Below are 20754 nucleotides of genomic sequence, written 5' to 3' on the forward strand. Positions count from 1 at the left end.
TGCGCTGGGGGTGGGTGGAGTCACATGATTATTGCCTCGCAGAGCTAAGACCACAGAGCAATTCCTGGAACACTGAGACAGCACGAGCGATTCTCAGCACCTATGACACACTTGCTGCAAGATAGAGGCTACTTTGATAACACCGTACTTCCATTTATCGACAATGTGCCCAGCGTTTTATTCTACATCTATCATACATCAAAAATTGAGTGGGATTCTTTAAAACTATGGCCCCAAACACATTTGTGCATTTAAGCCACATTTAAACTGTATAAAATTAATTGCATTCAACCCATTCCACTAACAATTGACAACCAGAAAGTGTTAAAATACTTGGTTACACTTTATAATTGTTACCTGGTAATTATATATTTAAGTACTGAGTAATATTAATTAACTACATGTACTTATCGGGTTATGGTAGGGTTAGGGTTTGGTTGAGGGTTACGCCGCCTTCACATGCTTTCGGAATTTGCGTACTTCCTACTTCTGAAGTCGTGATTACGAGCTCATCCCATTCGAATTTTGACTTGACTTTGTTCATGTCCATTTTTCTGGCAAATAAATCAAAATATATTATCAGGTCAAAAATCGAACAAACATCAGGAAAAACTGGAGAATCAAACAAAGGCTCCCCAAATAAACAAACACTTCACAGTTTCACAGAAATACTATCAATCTCTCTCTGATAAGACTCTCTAATTCAAACGAAGCCAAAAAAGCACAAAGTGCGACGACACACAGAATGTCATGAAGATCGACGGCACACAAAATGGCATGAAGCCCTGAATGAGTGTTTGGGGCGGTCCTTATATCCGGATCAGGTGCTTGGCTGGACCAATCACAGTCTTCGGGTGATTAATAGAGGAAACACCAATCTGCAACACAAACATACACAGAGACATCTACACACAGAGAGATAGACAGTATACACAAAACCAGTTGATAAAATAAAAAAACTCCTCAAGATCATAGCACTAGGAAACTAGCATTTACGATAATTCCGATGAACTGATAGATAGAACCGATGCACGTGAAGGCAACATTAGTTGCATGTAATTATGCATAATTTACTGTTATTACTATGGTAAGTACATGTAACATATGTAAAAAGGACACTGTAAAATAAAGTGTTACCAAATACTTCATATTGAACATCATATATGTTTTTTTATAATTTAAAACAAACTAAAAGCTCATTTATCTTTACCTTGTATGTGCTATCTTTCTTTAAATACTATTAGCAATAAATATTACTTAAATATAGTATATGCACCATATGATTTCACTAAAATAATATTCATGCATTTTTAAGTGTCTGAATAGTTTATGGGACCAGGTTTTGAAATAAATTAATACTTTTATTCATCTATGATGTATTAAATTGATTAGTAGTGAAAGTGAAGACATTAATAATGTTAAAACGATTTCTATTTCAAATAAATGCTGTGCTTTTTACATTTCTATTCATCAAAGAATTCTGAAAAAAATAAATAATAATAATCATAAATGTTTCTTGAGCATCAAATCCTCATATTAGAATGATTTCTGAAGGATCATGTGACACTGAAGACTGGAGTAATGATGCTGAAAATACAGCTTTGATCACAGGAATAAATTACATTTGACAATATATTCACATTTATTTTAAATATTAATAATATTTCACAACATATTACTGTTTCTACTGTATTTTTGATCAAATAATTGCAGCTTTGGTGAGCCGAAGAAACTGTAGCAATGTTTAAATTTCAGGGAAGTAGGAGAAGGGAACCGGCAAAAAATTCAACTTAAACTTTAATCATAAAATAAACAAACAACAAAACGAAAGTAAAGCTAAAGCGGCAGCCCCTCATGGACGACTGCCGCACATATATAAACAAATCAAAACTTTAAAGTCCAGGCCTGGTCCTCTCTCGTCTTGCACTGTCGTCAATCCTCCTTCTATCCCTACGGAGCTCCTCCGTAAGACTCGAGACCGGTGTGGCGCGCAGGAGACGCTCTTTAACACTCACGACATCGGCCTCGCTCTGCTCCCGCGGCTCTCGTCCCCACCCTGCTTGCCACAGAAACAGAAACGGTTGTGTATATGCATATAAGAAACTGAGATAGTTGTCTGAGGTCTTACCTTAAGAGCTTCCCAAATTAGCCTTTAGTCATCTTCTAAGCACATCCTGACCTGATTGAATTATTGTGTAAAGAGGAGAGAGTGAGAAAGCTGACAGGGAGTCACGATCTTCCAAAAAAAGTAAAGAACAAGACTATTCATTGCCTCTTTCACAAAAGAAAGTGCCTATAATTATGTGATCACAGAACGCTGTTTCTTACAATAATTTGCACTGTTTGAATACCAGATCATGACCATACATGAACTAGACAGAATGCAAACACAGTTTTCCCCATCTGCCATTGGTCAAAGAAACAGGTAGTCCCGCCTCAAACTCACGCCATTGGTTGAGCGATAGAGGTTTGCCTGGTTACTACATCAAAATGGAGACATGAAGCATCTTCTGTTCTGCTTAAAAATACACTCTCATACATGTTATGCATTCATATTCATATGGTTTCCTGGTTGCTCACCTCCACTTCAAGACTTCGCAAATATACACATAGCTTTTAGCTCTTGTAGAAAACATTATCCTCAAAGTAAGGTTGAAAACATTGATCGCAGAGATTTTGTCTATTCACTTTCAACTGCTATTTGTGATCTACAGGTGCTTATTAAAGGGTTCGGAGTTCATCTTAGAGACCTGTGCAATTCCACGTCTCTGGAGGAATTCGTGACCATTGCCGATAAGGACATGTCTCAGCTGACTCAAAACATCATCTGTCAATCATCTGCTCAATGGCTGAACAAAGCAGAGAACCACTTCCTGTCCAACTTGGACTTCCTGAAGCCAATACGTGTAAGTAAAGACAATTGTTAAATAATACATCTCTTTCATGGGAGAAAGTCTTGTTTAGTTCATTCGTTGATGTTACAAGAGCTAGAATACAAGAATAGACACATTTTCAAATGTAAATGATTGCTTGAGTGTTTTATGTCCCATATGTTTCACATAAAAGTTGCTTACTGGAATACAATAAACGCTACAATAAGCACAGGAATTCGCCAGTACAATAAACCAATTAAACTCCAACTAGGACAAGAGTATATTTTTGTAATATGGACACAGTGAACTTTGCCTGGTCTTCAAGCTCAACAGAATAACATTGTGGTCACATAATGGCCACTTTTACATAATTTGTTTGTGTAAATCAGAATAATTTGTGCATGAAAAAGGAACCCCAGTGGCCATCAGCCAAGACTCGTCACATATTGATGTCTTTGTGTATGTTCGCTTTAGACTGAATGTTTTCTTTGTTTTTGAGTAATGAGATTTCAAGATGCCAGGTCACTACTATCTTTGCACAGCAATTTAGTTATGCAAGCAAGGGGACAATGAGATCTTTGACATTTTCCCTCTAAATCACAACAGTATAGCCCAGAGTTGCCCGCAGTATGTGGATCACACGCTAATTTACATTGCACTATGCAGTTTAAAACCCGTAAACTGCTTAATGCATGTTAACGCAAATGTCTTTACATGCAGGGCTTGACATTAAAACAAATGCGTGTGTATTTCAGCATTGCCGTGTGACGCAGTCACTCCTTCTAGCCACATTGGCGGGTTGGATTTTATATATAATATATACATTTTTCAATCGTAGTCTTTTAAAAGGGCAAGTTCAATGTAGTGTTGTCAAAAAAATAATATCTAAATATTGTTGGTGTTATAGGGCTTGAATTTCGGTGTGGGATTGCGCGTATTGCCCATAATTTTACTAATTTCTGCAGATTTTATTCTCACACCCAAAGTTTGCGCACATAAAGCCGCCTCTCAATAGCCTGGCTCCACCCTCTCACGTATATCCGCTCAATTTTCATTTTCCTTCAGTATTCTCTGTTTTTCTCTAAAAAAAAAATTCAAATTTAAACCAGTCCAATCAGCGAACAGAAGAAGTTGATGTCATGCGCTAGTTTGAGATGACATACTTCACGACCAAACGTTAGCGATTGGTTATGGCAGATCCAGAGCGGCTCTGGGCAGATCCAATAGTTTTACACTTCAACAGAGAACCCGCCTTCAAGGAAGTTAACGCTTGTCAATGGAGAGTGGCCAGACTCTCTGTACAAATGAAATGTACGAGAGTCTGGTAGGACCAGGCTAGCCTCTCAATACTGAATTGAGTACTTTTTCGCTGCTTAAACAGTCAAATACACACAAAGTAATGTCAAAAGGCCAGTCTTGGCGAGTATTCATGTAAGAATAGTCGGTTATGTTTTAAAAGAATGTAAACAGTTGAGAAAGATAATGCATGTGTAGCATCGTGCGTCAGCTATTAAAGTCACAGCAGCCTAATATTCCTGCTGACAAATTATGAGATAATATTAAAAATATCTATATGGCAGGTATCAATGTCTAAAACCCATGGTATCAATGTCAAAATCCAGTGAAAATACTGAGTGGCTAGTAACTTTGAAAATCTTTTTAAATGTACAGTTTTTGGAAGTGAAAAAAAAAACAAAGTCATCCTATAATTTACAGTTAAAAACCGTAAATTGACATTCCAATGAATTCTCTTTTACAGCTCAAATTTGTTGTTTTTCATTTAATAAATATGTTTGGTAACACTTTAATTTGAAGTGTCTGTTACTGTTACACTTGTTACATGTACTTGCTATAGTAATAACAGTAAATAATGCAATTAGTATTGTTAATTAATACTACTCAGTACTTAAATGTATAATTGCACTGTAACAAGGACACCTTAAAATAAAGTACATTTCTTTCTTATCAGTTATGGACATTCGGGTTTATGCTGCATTTAATGTTGTTAAATTAATTTGTATTGCATTATTGTAGTTACCATGATGGTGTTTAGTATTTGTGTGATGACTCTGTTCAACTTCTAAATCTGTAAAACTGAAAATATTGGGGGGGTTTTGGATTTTTTTGACCATAAATTTCACTGGATCATTATTATAGTAAAATTTGTGCAATTATATGATTATTTTAAGCTAATATTGTCTTATGTTTGGTCATGCAGAAAGATGTCAAGTCCGACCCAAAGATTATCCAAGATGTTTCCATAGCAACAGACAGCCTGCTGGAGAGTGTGGGAGCCTTAGCGGTGGAGGTAAGCACCCCCTAAAATATCCCTCACCCCATTTTTGGAGACCGAACTAGACACCAGAGTGAAATGGGATTCCCATCCCAGCCTCCCAAATGATTTTATCCCGTATTAGGATCTGGATTAATCACAAAACACAAATGAAAAACATATGCTGATTAGTCTTGCGGTAATGCAATAAGAATCAACTAATATTTATATGTAATTATGATTATATTACCGTTTTTTTATGTCTAATATTCCAATCTGCTAGTCTTGGAAATACAACACATCTTGTACTTTGCATCGGGACAAATGATAATCATTAAGCGTTTTGCTTTTCCCAAAATCAGTATATAACAAGACTTTTGCTTAAAAGCACAAACACTTTGGTTAATAAATAGCTTTTTCGGTTAGCATCCCGGACCTCTCTGTCCCTTGGAAACCAAGGAGCTGACGCTTGACATTTGTACTCGGTGTTACTGCTCTCATGCATTTGGTGCGCCGAGTTGAGAAACCAAACCTGAGTGTTAAGTGAGTTAGCATCAGTAGTTTGGCCCGTCACAAGACTCCAGTTCCTGCCAGCGCTGGGCAAAAGTGCAGAGCTCGACAAATGTTAAGTAACCTGCCTTTAGAAAGAAACAGGGACACATTTTTTTCATTCTCCTCTGTTTCCACATCATCACACAGGACATTTGTTCACAGGGAATGAGTCTTACAACCAATCTCTTTCCAGTAAGGCCTAGTTTTATCGTTTTAAACAGAAACAGAAATTGAGTCGACGCCAACGCTGCGCTGACCGGCATTAGTTCCTCTTTGTTCTCACAGAAGAGCTGAACTCCAGTAACCCTCACTTAAGCCGGCAGCGGAGAGGTTACTTCAGGTCATGCTTTATTTCTCCAGTTACTCTGCCTTGTTTGCATGTCTGTCTGGCCTCCAGGGCTTCCTCAGACACCTCATGATAGCTTACAGGTGGCATATATGACAATAGCTCTCTTCTATGGCTAACACGGCTATACAGAAGAGAGGGAATAGATGAATCCTTCCCTAATGAGACCCCTGGATGATGTGGGAAAAGTGACTGAGAGCTCATCCTTTCAGTTAAAAATGTATTTTCTTATGTTTTCATTTTAATTTTAGCAAAAATTTTGGTAACTTTTTTAAAATTATATGTCTATATAGTGTTTTACTTCAAAAAAATTTTATGGAATATTGCAGTATTTATTATTAATGATCTATCCGTGCACATCTTCTTTTTTGTATTGATGTGCCTCATATTCTTTCATTAAAAATAACTAGGGATGCATGATATATATATCGGCCACCATATCGGTATAATAGGCCGATATATGTTAATTTTTTATGTTGTCGTTATCGGCCCAGAAATAAAATGTTCCCGATATATTAAAGCCGAAAAATTATGGATTATTTCCTTCATCTGAGACACTTAAAATGCGCACTGTTCGCCATGATGATGGTTTTGAATTGCCTGAAACATGAAAGCACTTCAAAAAGAAAAATAGAGTTAAGTGCAACAAAGTCTGTCATAACGGCTACATAAAATTATAATGAAAACATTATAATAGTGTGTTTATGACATGGCTTTTAATGGTGAGACTTTTGTTTTTGTAATCAGGCTCTCAAAAACTATATAAAAATTTGGATTTAGATTTATCGGCCAATATATCGTTATCGGAGTTCAAATATAAAGAATTATCGGTTATCATATCGGCCAAAATTTTCATATCGGTGCATCCCTAAAAATAACTCCCTCCCTCTTGCTGTGACATCTGTTCTCTGATGATAAGGGCGGGGCAACCTGTCACTCACATGAGATCCACCAATAGCGAACCACAACCAACCAATCAATTCCCCATGGACAAAATCAAGCCCCGCCCCTAAATTTTTTCTTCGAGAAGCCATTTCACTCTGATATGTCACTGTCTATAGGGAAGAAAAGACTATCGCAACTTCTGTTTCATGATTACTTTAATTGTTTACACGTTGGTTTTACCGACAACACCCCGTTACAGGATTCATTCGAGGTTGTAGAATAAATAAATGAACCCGGCAGTAAAGCTCTTTGTGTGTTCATTTCTCAGATGGGTTGATTGTGATTTTGGGAATTGCACATGACAGAAGTGTTTACAGCCCTGTGAATCATATTGACTCATCATTTACAAACCTGACTGACTATAACCCGTCCACACGTTCAAACAAAGCGTTACACTGCGTGACACCATCCATTTATTTCAGAATGAAAACACTCTGATTAGCATCACACCGTGATTCTCATAACCCATTTTCTTTTCCACATGCATCCATAAATGTGATGGAAATGTCAGAAAGTAGGTCTTTAGTCCTCTTGAGTTGTCTTTCGGTCTCATCAGGAGAATGACCGATAGTAACCTCGTCTTCAGCAGACAGGCATGCGTGAGCGTGTTACAGCAGCGCCTCTGTTCATCTTGTTGTCAGGCAAGTGGCACGAGATACGGTTTTCATAAACTCCCTTGCATTCCTCTCCGAGCACTGGATGACCCTAAAAACACTTACATTCATCATCTACTTTTATGCTTTTGTTCAAGTACATATTTAACTTTCATTATTTACTTACCTTCATGCACTAAAAACCTGTATAGGTTTTTCAGTGTGTCATAGATTTGATCATACAAGTCATTATTGACTGAGAGTGAAAGCAAATAAGAACATTATCAACGAATAACAACTTACATTTCGTTTGTTCCTCTGCTCTTGCATGGCTTTACAAGACTGGAAGTATCAAGCAAATTTCTCTTTTTGTGTTTCACATGAAAAAAACAACATATATTATGTCATATGGGTGAGGAAATAATGAGAGAATAAGAAGTATCTGTAGTATTATTATTATTATTATTACTATTATCTTTGGGTTTAGTCACCATCAGTAACACCCTTCAGCTGACAGTGACGACACTTCCTAACAATTACACCCGCCCCGAGGTATAATGTCCAAATGCAGGCCGGCACGTGGACTACACACTTCAAGACTCAAAAACAAGACATTGAGGATGTTTTTGTAATGGCACAGCAATTAATATTAATCTCACTGAAGCAGCTGTAACGATGAATGACGTGCTTTGAAAGAACTGAATAAACACAGTCATTAGTCACCCGGTTTGCCGGGATGTTTGCATTTGTTTTCCCGTCATCAGGCGAACCGTTTCAAACAGTTCTTTAGCATAAGCAAACATTTTGTGACAAGTTCTTCACATCCTTGATGATCTTGATAAGATGCGTTTTCAATGTGATTCATAATATCAGTCTGTTTTTCTCATAGAGCCTTCAAACCCTTCAAGCTTTAAAACTATTTCAAGCTACTTCAAACTGAAAACCTTCAAACTTAAAGGCACAATATGTAAGATTTTTGGATTAAAATATCCACTAGAACAATGTTGTATATTTTGTTGACTTGCGTACTGACATTATCCCAAATGTTTCCAATAATGTTTAAATCCAGAGAAATAAGCAATTTTAACCAGGACACGGGTCGTGTCTGTGCATCGCCTATCAATGACATCATACCCATGTTACCCTCAATTTCTGGTTTTATGTTGTAGAAACCAAACACCAAAGACGCTTTAATTTATGATGTGAAGAGTTTGGTTGCAAAACGCGATAAACGCCATTTTTTGACATTTGGATTTTATTTTTGGAAATCACTGTTTATATGTACCTTAATCTATGTGTGAATTGCTGCCATTAATAAGATTTGAAAATGTACATTTTAAGCCAACTACAAAATGTATTTTTTCACAAAACGCGATATCCGCCAGCCCAGTTTCTTTACAAAGTGCGATATAGAACGTTAGGACGCTGCGCGAGCTCAGGATGTCACGCGAGGAGAGAGTCACCGCCGGTGAAGTGCTCCGAGTTTGCTCAGTGATTTAACGATAATATCAAAACAAAAAACATATTTTTAAAAAGAGGATTCAATAGGCTAACTAAAAAACGTTTACCAGTTTATACTGTAGGCGAGCTGTCAGTCACGTAGGCTAAGTCACTGATCAACAGCTGTCTGTCAGTCAGAGAATCAAAGCTTCAGAGTCAAGCTAACGTTATGGATTTCGATGACGGATTGGAGCCGGTCATTCCAGCTGCTGTTGGGAGAAAAAGGAAGGCATCTTAAGAAAATCATCAAAGGGAGAAGACCAAACGGGCAAGGCATTCAGGGGAGGGAAAACATCCAAATATTAATTGTTGTCATCGTGCGACTGCGAGTAATGTTGGTCTGTCATGCCGACACACACACACACACACACACACACACACACACACACACACACACACACACACACACACACACACACACACACACACACACACACACACACACACACACACACACACACACACACACACACACAAAACATTGATTCACTAGCTTTTCTTAATGGTATTACGTAGTAGATTATAAGGTGGATATATAGCGTTTTGCAAAAAAAAAACAAAAAAAAACGTTATGTTGTGTATGTTCTGACCAAAACTAACTCGGAATCTTATTATTATTAATCAATCTTTGTATATACTATTCCATATATTTATGATGTATTGTTTTTTTAACCAATTTAAGATGTTTGACAATGTTAAGATAAATATGTTGCATTTTGGCATGGTTTTTGACTTATTTATGGACATAAAATTAAATAAAAAATATCCTGGATTTGAAGAATATTGTGTCCCGGCCTTCACTGAGCTCAAGTAATAGTTTAATGTACAAAAAATTGTGAATGAACTTGACTGTTGATGTCTTAAATAATAATGTCAAATAACCAACATTTCTCAAAATGGATATATCTCGTTTTGCAACGAAACTCTTCATGTGTTTTATTAGACAGGTGAGCAACTGTTTGGATACATTCATATACAGAAAACGAATCACTGTTATACAGCTCAACACAGTTAGTCTTATCGTTTAAATCTGGTTTTCTTGATTTACCGCGAGTACCAGGTTTCACCATGCCTAATATCAATCTAGCTCACTGCAGTGTGAACAAGTGTCTCATAGTAGCCGCAGAGCGAACGCACAGAGTAGCATTATAACACAACTTTCAACACACTCAAATGTATGTAATATGATAAAACAGCGCTGTTACCCCACATACGCATGAGCGGAAGAAGCTGAAGAGGCGACTGTGGCATAATAAAAGCTCCGCCAAATCAAGGCGCCATAAAGCTACGCCTTCGTTTTGAATAAGTGACCTCTAGCGGCGAAAAATTACATTGTGGCTTTAAAGCTGTTAAAATGACTAAACTTGCTAGGCTTTCTCAAGCCAGCATTAAAATTTGTCTACAAACTAGTTAAACATTGTAATAATATTTCACGATATTACTGTTTTTACTGTATTTTTGATCAAATAACTGCTGCCTTGCCTTGGTGATCATAAGAAACTTTCCGACCCTAGACGTTTGAGTGCTAGTGTACACAAATATAGATTTTATACTGAAAATGAAAGACTTTTTGACTTTTGATGTTAATCTTAAAGTGATCTATAATCTAGTGTGCTCCAATACAATGACAAAATTCGCATTTAGAAGATATAAGTGTTCAAAGCCTCTGTCCAATTTTCTGTCCAATCAAATGCTCAATAGAATCTGAAGCCCCGCCCCCTACATTATAAACAGATGCTGAAGCTGCGGCTGAAATCGGTCACTCGTTCGCGCATTTACTATTTTCTACATGGTGAATGGCACAAAGTGCACTAAATAGGGGGTAGGGAACGATTCAGACAGTGTAAATATGCTTTCCTATGGGGTGAATGAAGTCTGGATTCACGTTAGTGTCACGCGAACCGCCGCAGCGTGAACACACTCCGGTCCAGTGACACGATAACACAGAGTGTATCATATGATCGAGTTGACGCAGACCAGAAAACGTATCGGACCACAAAGTGATATATTTTAAAGCGATATGGAGGAGAAGTGGTTAGTGGAAACTGCGGCTTTACTCTGGCACAGCTGTGATATAAACTAAACGCTATTGGCTATTTTAAAAAAGGGGAGGAGCTGCTCGATATGTCCCGCCCTGTCTTCCTGTTTCAGGAAATGACGTCAACACATTGACTAATGCTGAATGATAAAACTTGTCTCATTGTTTCTCAGCTTATCAGTATGAAGAGCTGGCGGGACATGCGCAACGAGATCCTGTACCTGACGGGCAACAGCACTCAGTCCCCCAACCACATGTACCAGGCCGTATCCCGCATCGTCTGCGGTCACCCGGAGGGCGGAGGCCTGAAGATCAAGTCCCTCAACTGGTACGAGGATAACAACTACAAGGCCCTGTTCGGCAGCTACGGCAACGACAACGACAGCGAGCCCGTTTCCGCTTACGACAACTCCTCCAGTGAGTGAAGCCCTATTTCTCTCTTCATTTGCGAATGCAAAATATGTCACGTACCCCACTAAATTGTTTCAAAAACTTGCCATCTCTCCATTAGCGCCCTACTGCAACAACGTGATGAAGGGCCTGGAGTCGAGTCCCATATCGCGCATGATTTGGAGAGCTCTGAAGCCGCTGCTCATGGGAAAGATCTTGTACACGCCAGACACTCCTGCCACCCAGAAGATCATACAAGAGGTCAGGAGATTGAGGAGTGTTACACATGCTCATTACTGTATGTCAAACCAGTGTTGACCAGGTTTCTGTGAGTCAAAGATTTGAACACACATACTCATTCTGTATTATTTCTATTTATAATAATTTATTTTAATCATCTGATCATGTCATGATGACACTAGTCATCAGAACGAGTGTTGTTTTATTATTATTATTATATATATATACTATTGCTGTCAAATCGATGATTGCGATTAATCGCATCTAACATGAAAGTTTGTAAATAAATATGTATATACAGTATATAAGTATGTGTGTGTGTGTGTGTGTGTGTGTGTGTGTGTGTGTGTGTGTGTGTGTGTGTGTGTGTGTGTGTGTGTGTGTGTGTGTGTGTGTGTGTGTGTGTGTGTGTGTGTGTGTGTGTGTGTGTGTATACACTCACATTATTTATTTACAAATGTTTGTTAGATGCGATTAATCACGATTAATCGATTTGATGGCACTATTGTATAATATTATTATAATATGTGTTGAATTACATTTTCATTCAATTACATATTTTTATTTTATTTTAAGTTTTAGTCATTTTGTTATCTGCCTATGTTTTTTATATTTATTTTTATTTCTGTGTTAATTTGAGTAAGTTTAGCACTTCAACTCACTTATTTCAGTTAAATTAGCTGCCAAGGCAACATTTCAAATTCAAAGTTTTTCATCCAATATTTATATGATATTTTATTTTGACAATTAATGAAAATATGCGAAAATATTTCATAGATTTCCTGAAAAAAGTTGTCATGTATTCTGGACACTTGTTGATGCTTTTCACTGCACAATATTTTAAAGTACCCTTTTAAATTATTGATTAGATTATTGGTTCAAAAATACGTAATATTATATTATTCAAAGCTATGTAGACACAATTTATATTCATCCACAAAAACCATTTCAAGTATTAAAACAGAAACCTGTAGATCAAGGTTTTGAATATCATGAGAAATAAAAATTTAGACAAATATTTCCATATTTGAGCAAATTTCTGAAGTATATACAATATTTTTTTATATATATTTTGTATGATATCCATACAATATATATTCCAGCAATCCCCAGCAGTACCTAAAGGTCCTCCAGCTGAAAGGCCTGGGTCTAGAGGACCATCCTAAAGCAGACTACAGGAGTTTCAGGCCGATTTATGCCCGATTTACCGACATTCTGAGAAAAAAAATCACAAAACCTCCTGATCTGCTCACGGACACATCGGGGCCGTCCCGACAATATCAAACATGTCAGTACTTCCACAATAGCCAATCATAGACAAGTCTACGAAAGTGACGGAACTTTTGAAATGGCGACCGTGAAACAACAAACAGCTGGATAACGGAGATGGAGGAACGGCTGCTCGAAATGTGGCAACAACACGACTGCCTTTATAATGCCTCCTCATATAATGTCTACAGCAAGTTGCCGCGACACAGTATCCATTTTGTTTACATCCGCTTCCCTGTGAGGTCACGTGAGGTGCTAAATCTGGCATGATAATCTTAAGAATATTTTGTAGTGTGTGATGCGCACGGTTTTCAAATCTTGTAGTGTGTGCAGGTTTAAGATTTGAAAGAAGAAAATCTGTGAAGATCCTCCTTGTGTGCGTGATGCCACCAGATTTCACAGTTGGTTAGGATTTAAAAACTCCTGTAGTTTGAGCCCGGCTGAACTGTATCTCTATTTCTTTCAGGTCAATAAGACATTTCAAGAGTTCGGCGTGCTCAGGGACCTCGGGGGCATGTGGGAAGAGATGAGACCCAAACTCTGGAGCTTTATGGAGAACAGCGAGGAGATGGACCTAGTGCGGGTGCGTGTCACACACACACACACACTTTCTGAAAGCAGAAACCCTCTTGAAACAAAAGACACTGTTCCTGTTTTTCTGTTAGTCACTTCTGAGCACATGATTTTTCTGCTAGCTCAGATTGTGAACTTCACACTGCCACGTTTTGGACATAAACGGTACTGCATTTTAACCTCACTACTGAACTCACATGGCACACAACGTGTGGGGCTCTGAAGGATGCTTACTTATTAGTGGAGATCTTCAAACCCTTGGAGTTTTAGAAGGACCTATTTGTGCCTAAACGAATGAAAAAGTGTGTTACGTTAGGTGTTTTGCTGTCATAGGCACAAAATGCATGACTCCATGTCACATTTCTATGTGCATGACTTTCATGCAAGGGCGTGCTAAAAAATACATTAAAATAAATAAATAAACAAATAAAATGAGATTAAATTAAGAACAACATTTTGATTCAAATAAATAAAGTAAATAAATCTAGCTGTACAGTGCAATAATGAGTAGAAACAAATATTAAACTTAATAATTAAGCTTAAGAGAAAATAAATATTTTCCAAATAATATTTTTGGCATCTTTATGATCTTTATAATATTATTTTTTAACAGCATATAGTATACATTAGATGAGTGTATGATAAAGTAAAATATAAAATAAATATGGTGAGTATTATTATTTATATTATTTACTTGCGATTCCTGTTGGGAAATGGGAAATTATTAATATTATAGTTAATATTCATAGTCCAAAAAATCGTATATGAATTCATTAATATACATGTAAACACATGAACTAGATAGATGAAAACAAATTACAATAAATAAAGTAAATAAATCTAACAGTACAGTGCAATAATGAGTAGAAAAAAACATCAATAATAATGCAATTTTAGACATCTTTATGATCTTTATCATATTAATTTTTAACAGTATTTAGTATACGGGTATAAGTGTGTGATACAATAAAAAATATATATATAATGTCATATATATTATACATTCTGTTGACATTTTGTTTTTGTTTACATTTATTGATGCACTAGTTTTAAAAAAAAATAATAAAATAAATAAGTAAATAATACATCTAACAGTATAATAATGAGTAAAAAACATTATAATTTACCTAGAAAATAAATATTTTCCAAATAATATTTTAGACATCTTTATGATCTTTATAATATACATTTTTAGCAGTATATAGTATACAGGTATATGAGTGTAAGATCATTCAAAATAAAATTAAAATCATAAAATTAAAATTATATCATAGTTTTGTTGACATTTCGTTTTCGTTCACATTTATTGATGCACTAGATTAAAATAAATAAATAAAAATGAGAATAAATACATCTAACAGTACAATAATGATTAGAAAAAGCATTATAATTTAACTTAATCGAAAATAAATATAATAATTTATGATATAAATTTTTCACAGTATAAAGTATACGTACAGGTGTGTAATAAAAAAAATAAAAATATTATTATATCATAGTTTTGTTAACATTTTGTTACATTTATTGATTCACCAATTTATAATAACAGAAGCAACGTGTCTTTTACAGTAGCTACGTAATATTTTTGTATGTAACGATTAAGTGAATGTCATTTTCCCTCAACAGACGCTCCTCCAGAACGACGCTAGCGCTCGCTTCATTAACGCCAAGCTGAGCGGCACAGGCTGGCGCGTGGAGGATATGTCCAGCTTCTTGTCCAAGGCTTCAGAGGACACGCGTCCACATGGGACAGCGTACACGTGGAGAGAGGCGTTCAACGAGACGGATCAGGCCATCCAAACCATCTCTCGGTTCATGGAGGTACACATATACACAAACCAAACTCCGTTCATCCATCTATGCTAACTTAAAAGTGAACACAGTGGCTTGATCTCATTATAGTTGAGCATAGATTACGTCTAGTCCTTTAAAACGCCGTCAGCAGTATTATGTGGGCATCTTGTGATCTCTGCTAATCAATTTAATGGTTCTAAGAAAAAAAAGTCTTGTTTTTCTGGGTCAGTGTGTCGCCCTGTTAGAAAGAAACAGTTCTCAGTTCTCCACTGAATTACAGTAACAAATCAATGATGCCGCACTCCAACAGAAAACCACCAAAACAGTCCAAAGTCAGATTTCATAACAGCTAACTAGCCCTTTTTTGGCTTTAAAAAACGACTGTTAGGATCTTGGGCGTAAATTTCATCTAACAGTTGGGGGGGACAATAAACATAACATTTCTCAAGGGCATTTTTTGAAGGGGACACAAATAATACAACCAAAATTGTACTGTTGTTGCACTGAAAAATTATCTCATGTACGTTTTTCTTTTCTCTGTCATTTTATCTGGCCAACAACAGCAAGAGTTGTTTAAGTACGAGTTATCATAGGTTCACCACGTGGTAATATAATTATTACATTATTTGCTTCTTCCACATAGCATTGAGCAAAACCCAACAGCGGTAGATCTACAATATTAGCCTAATATCAGTTCACACATAGTTAGTTGTAGTGGGTGACTTACAACAAGCTACTAATACAACAAGACTCATGGAAAAATACATTAGTTATCATCATTTTTTTGTCATTGCTAATTTTAACGATTGTGTTGGTCCTGACAAGTCCCCTCAATGTAACTATAAATGGCCAAATTGTCCTACCCAATATTTGAAATTCTTGCACTGCTCTGCTGGACTTCATTACGGAGCGCTATGTATGATGTTGTTAGGATGACAAAAAGGTTTAAAAGTCACAAGCGGTCTAACAGCGCTCGTCAATGTCAAAATGATTGAGACGGCCAATCAAATCAAAGTAGGCGGAGTTTACCAGTCAAAGAAGTGGAGCGTGAATTCGTCAGTTTAACGTACATGTGAACTGTTTTGTGACAGAAATGTTAAACGACCGATATTAACATCCAGTGTTGCAAACTACACAACTTTTTTTCCTCAAATATGGCGGTTTTGAATTGAAAATATGCATTTATGTGATTCATGTCATTCCTAGAAACACTTTAGGCATACAAAAAAGTACATATGTGCATATTTTAATGCAAATTAATACAAATACTATTTGCGAATAGTTCAAAATGATTATTTCTCAAATAGAAATAGAGACCTAGAATCTCCTTCACTGTTCTGTTTCTATGGGCTTTATTAAAAAAAGAAAAATAAAGACATGATTGCGGCCTTCCAGATTATTTGATTGCCAGTATTATTGGTTCAACCTGACCCCCGACTTCTTTCTGATAAACGTTTCATTTTCTTCTCCTAAAGTGCGTGAACTTGGATAAGTTGGAGCCGGTGGCGAATGAAGAACGTTTGGTGAACAAGTCCATGCATCTGCTGGACGACCGCAAGTTCTGGGCTGGAATAGTGTTTCCTGACATGCTGGCCAACACGTCTGATCTGCCGCCCAACATCAACTACAAGATTCGCATGGACATTGATAATGTGGAGCGCACTAACAAGATCAAGGATGGGTGTGATAAGCTACATTTTTCTAATCATGCTACAAATTTGACCGTACAGCTTCTGTATGGAGAAAATGAACAGGCTAATGTTGTGATTGTGTTTGCTGTAGATATTGGGATCCCGGTCCTCGAGCGGACCCGTTTGAGGATCTGCGGTACATCTGGGGCGGCTTCTCCTACCTGCAGGATGTGATTGAACACGGGATCATACGAGCTCTGACGGGCAGCAAGGAGAAAACTGGAGTTTACATCCAGCAGATGCCTTATCCCTGCTACGTGGACGACGTGTAAGAAATATTGTTGCAGCCTTTAAATTAGATGAATACTCTGTTCATTCATGATTAGATCATTCACAGGATTAGACAAAAACAAGGACCCCATCCGCAAACTTTAAAAGGCAGATGTATATTTTCATGCATAAAGGCCCAATTTCAATTTATACTGTGGAAAAAGTAATATTACAATATTATTTAAAAATGTTTAGTCCCTATTACATAAAAAAAAAATTCTACTCACTATAGTATTGTTAGCTATATTATTTATTTATTTATATTTTGTGTTATTTATTTATTTAAATCTAATTTGTATTATTTATTTATTTATATATATTTTAAAATAATTTGTATTATTTATTTGTTTGTTTGTTTATTTAAATCTTTTTTATATGTTATACTCAATTTTGTTTTACTTATTTTATTTGTTTATTTATATAAATATAATTTTTATCGTTTATTTATATATTTTAATCTATTTTTTGTTATTTATTTATTTGTTTGTTTTATATTTATTTAAATCTAATTAGGTGTTATTTATTTATTTATTTACATATTTTAATAATATATTTTATATATTTTTTATTTATATTTTATCTTATTTATTTATTTAAATATTTTTTAATGATTCAATTATATATTTTAATATTTTCATTATTTATTTTTTTGTTTTTTATTCATTGAAATCTAATTAGGTGTTATTTATTTATTTATATATTTTAATAATTTTATGTTTTGTTTTTATCTATTTATATTTTGTACTATTTATTATTTAAATAATTTTTTTATTATTTAATTATATTTACATTTTTATTATTTATTTTGTTATTTAAATATTTTACATTTTTATATATATTATAGTACATTTTGTATCTTTTTTACATATGTATAAATTTTTTTTATTGTTTATTTAAATCAAATTGTTTTATTTACTGTATATTAAAATATATATATATATATAATTGTTTATATTTATTTGTTTTTTTATTTATTCATTTAAATCTAATTGTGTTATTTATACATTTTTTTGTTATCTTTATTTATATCTATTTTTATTTTTATTATTTTATTATTATTTATTTTAGATCTAATTTTTATTCATTCATTCAAAGGCAGCTGACTACTAAGTTATCATACCAACTGAAATTCAGTTTTGCGTCGTGTTTACGGGGTATCTTAGCAGACATCTTTTGGCTATCTTTCGTGCTGAAGGCGTAACCCATCCTGTCTCCTCTGCCCTAGTTTCCTGCGGGTAATGAGCCGCTCCATGCCTCTGTTCATGACTCTGGCCTGGATGTACTCGGTGGCCATCATCATCAAGGGTGTGGTGTACGAGAAGGAAGCACGGCTCAAGGAAACCATGAGAATTATGGGTTTGGATAATGGCATCTTGTGGCTGAGCTGGTTCATCAGTAGTCTGATACCACTGCTCATCAGCGCCGCCCTACTGGTGCTCATCCTGAAGGTGTGTATTGCACCGTTTGTCTAGTACAAATATAGCCCTAACAACATACCTTAACAACCCTCTCTCATATTGTGCTCAGATGGGGAATCTCCTACCGTACAGTGACCCTGGCGTAGTGTACTTGTTCCTGGCCTCCTTTGCCGTTGTGACCATCATGCAGTGTTTCTTGATCAGCACGCTTTTCTCCCGCGCTAACCTCGCCGCGGCCTGCGGGGGCATCATATACTTCACCCTCTACCTTCCCTATGTGCTGTGCGTGGCCTGGCAGGATTACGTGGGCTTTGGCGCCAAATTAGTAGCGGTGAGTGTGAATTATGTGAATTTTATTCATCTGCTTAGCAGTGACAATATGCCAGGGGTTTTCAATTGTTTTGTTCATGCCATTAATCTATTTTATTTAAATGTAATTAATATTTATTTATTTACTTGTTTGTTTTAATCAAATTCTTATTTATTTTATAAGCATTTTTATTTATTGATTCTAATTTATTTACTTATTTATTTTAAGAAAAAAATATTTATTGACTTATTTTAACCAAATTTTTCTTTACTTATTTATTTAAATCAAATTATTTATTTAGTTGACTTTATTTATTTTAAATAATTTCATTTAAACGTGTATTTTCTACATATTTATATTACATTTTATTTTATGTTAAATTAAGTAAATGTTCTACTCGTTATATTACAGTCCTGTTAGACGTATTATTTATTTACTAATTTATTTTAATGTAATTTTTATTGATTTATTTTCATCTTGCTTATTATTTGACATCTTTTAAACCCCTGCCCTGTGCTGTTTATGTGTGTTTGACCTCACGCACTGAAGGCCTGTGTCTCTCTCTCTCTCTCTCTCCTCAGAGCCTCTTGTCTCCAGTGGCGTTCGGCTTCGGCTGCGAGTACTTCGCTCTGTTCGAGGAGCAGGGTGTGGGCATACAGTGGAGTAACCTGCTCTCCAGCCCCATGCAGGAGGACAGCTACAGTCTCACCACCTCCATCTCGCTCATGCTCTTCGACGCTGTGCTCTACGCCATCATGACCTGGTACATTGAAGCTGTGTTTCCAGGTAGGTGGCATTTGGTAAAGATGTAATTCATGACTGCAAGACATTGGATGGCTCTTTGAGGTTTCTCATGGTGTGAAAATGTCAATCTCACAGGCCAGTATGGCATCCCACGTCCCTGGTACTTCCCTTTCACCAAGTCCTACTGGTGTGGAGAGAAATGTGGTTGGATTTCAGCAACACCGACCAACAAGAAAGAAAATGCTGAAGGTATAGAAATATAACCAAAACTCGAACATACTGTGTGTGTGTGTGTGTGTGTGTGTGTGTACTGTATATACAATATATATTTTTTACTGTCAGAATGGAATTGATACTAATTGATATTACCAGAAATATTAATCATAATTTAATATTGTAATATTAATTAAGAAGTTTGCCAAAATAATGCTAAATAATCTGCATTAACTAGCTTTAAATATGTACACACAAATAATAATAATAATAATATTTTTTTTACTTTCAGAATGGAATTGAGACTAATTGTAAATTCAAATATTTTTTAAACCCAATATATAAAAATAAAAAAAATGTATGAGAATTTACAATATTGTAAATTCTCTTTTTATATATATAAAAAAAAAAAAAAAAAAAAATATATATATATATATATATATATATATATATATATATATATATATATATATATATATATATATATATATATATATATATATAATATTAATATTATAGTTTGCCAACTAAAATCTTCATTTAAATAATATATTTAATCATATTTATTAAATTGAAATATATTGTAAGGACCATGGTGGAAGAAAACTTAATTTCCCAAAATGCACTTATTTACAAAATGGAGTAAAAATAAATGGTGGACATTTTGTGGTTCTATCTGGTAAACGAAATATCTGTTTTTTGATTGTGTTCATTATTTTGACA

At 35.4% G+C, this 20754-nt stretch overlaps 1 protein-coding gene across 3 annotated transcripts in view; it reads left to right on the forward strand.

The window, feature by feature from the left end:
• Positions 1 to 20754, forward strand: part of abca1a (ATP-binding cassette, sub-family A (ABC1), member 1A) — a 51527-nt gene that overhangs the window by 12496 nt on the left and 18277 nt on the right. For all 3 annotated transcript variants that reach the window (XM_079812742.1, XM_079812743.1, XM_079812744.1), the window contains exons 7-18: positions 2715 to 2906; positions 5092 to 5181; positions 11293 to 11536; positions 11631 to 11770; positions 13485 to 13601; positions 15218 to 15412; positions 16861 to 17066; positions 17168 to 17344; positions 18572 to 18794; positions 18874 to 19095; positions 19656 to 19860; positions 19954 to 20067. In XM_079812742.1, the coding sequence (XP_079668868.1) occupies positions 2715 to 2906; positions 5092 to 5181; positions 11293 to 11536; positions 11631 to 11770; positions 13485 to 13601; positions 15218 to 15412; positions 16861 to 17066; positions 17168 to 17344; positions 18572 to 18794; positions 18874 to 19095; positions 19656 to 19860; positions 19954 to 20067 (2125 nt within the window). The remainder of the gene's footprint in view (positions 1 to 2714; positions 2907 to 5091; positions 5182 to 11292; positions 11537 to 11630; positions 11771 to 13484; positions 13602 to 15217; positions 15413 to 16860; positions 17067 to 17167; positions 17345 to 18571; positions 18795 to 18873; positions 19096 to 19655; positions 19861 to 19953; positions 20068 to 20754) is intronic.

The sequence above is a fragment of the Gobio gobio genome, assembly GCF_949357685.1.
Source record: "Gobio gobio genome assembly, chromosome: 3".
Taxonomy (NCBI): domain Eukaryota; kingdom Metazoa; phylum Chordata; class Actinopteri; order Cypriniformes; family Gobionidae; genus Gobio; species Gobio gobio.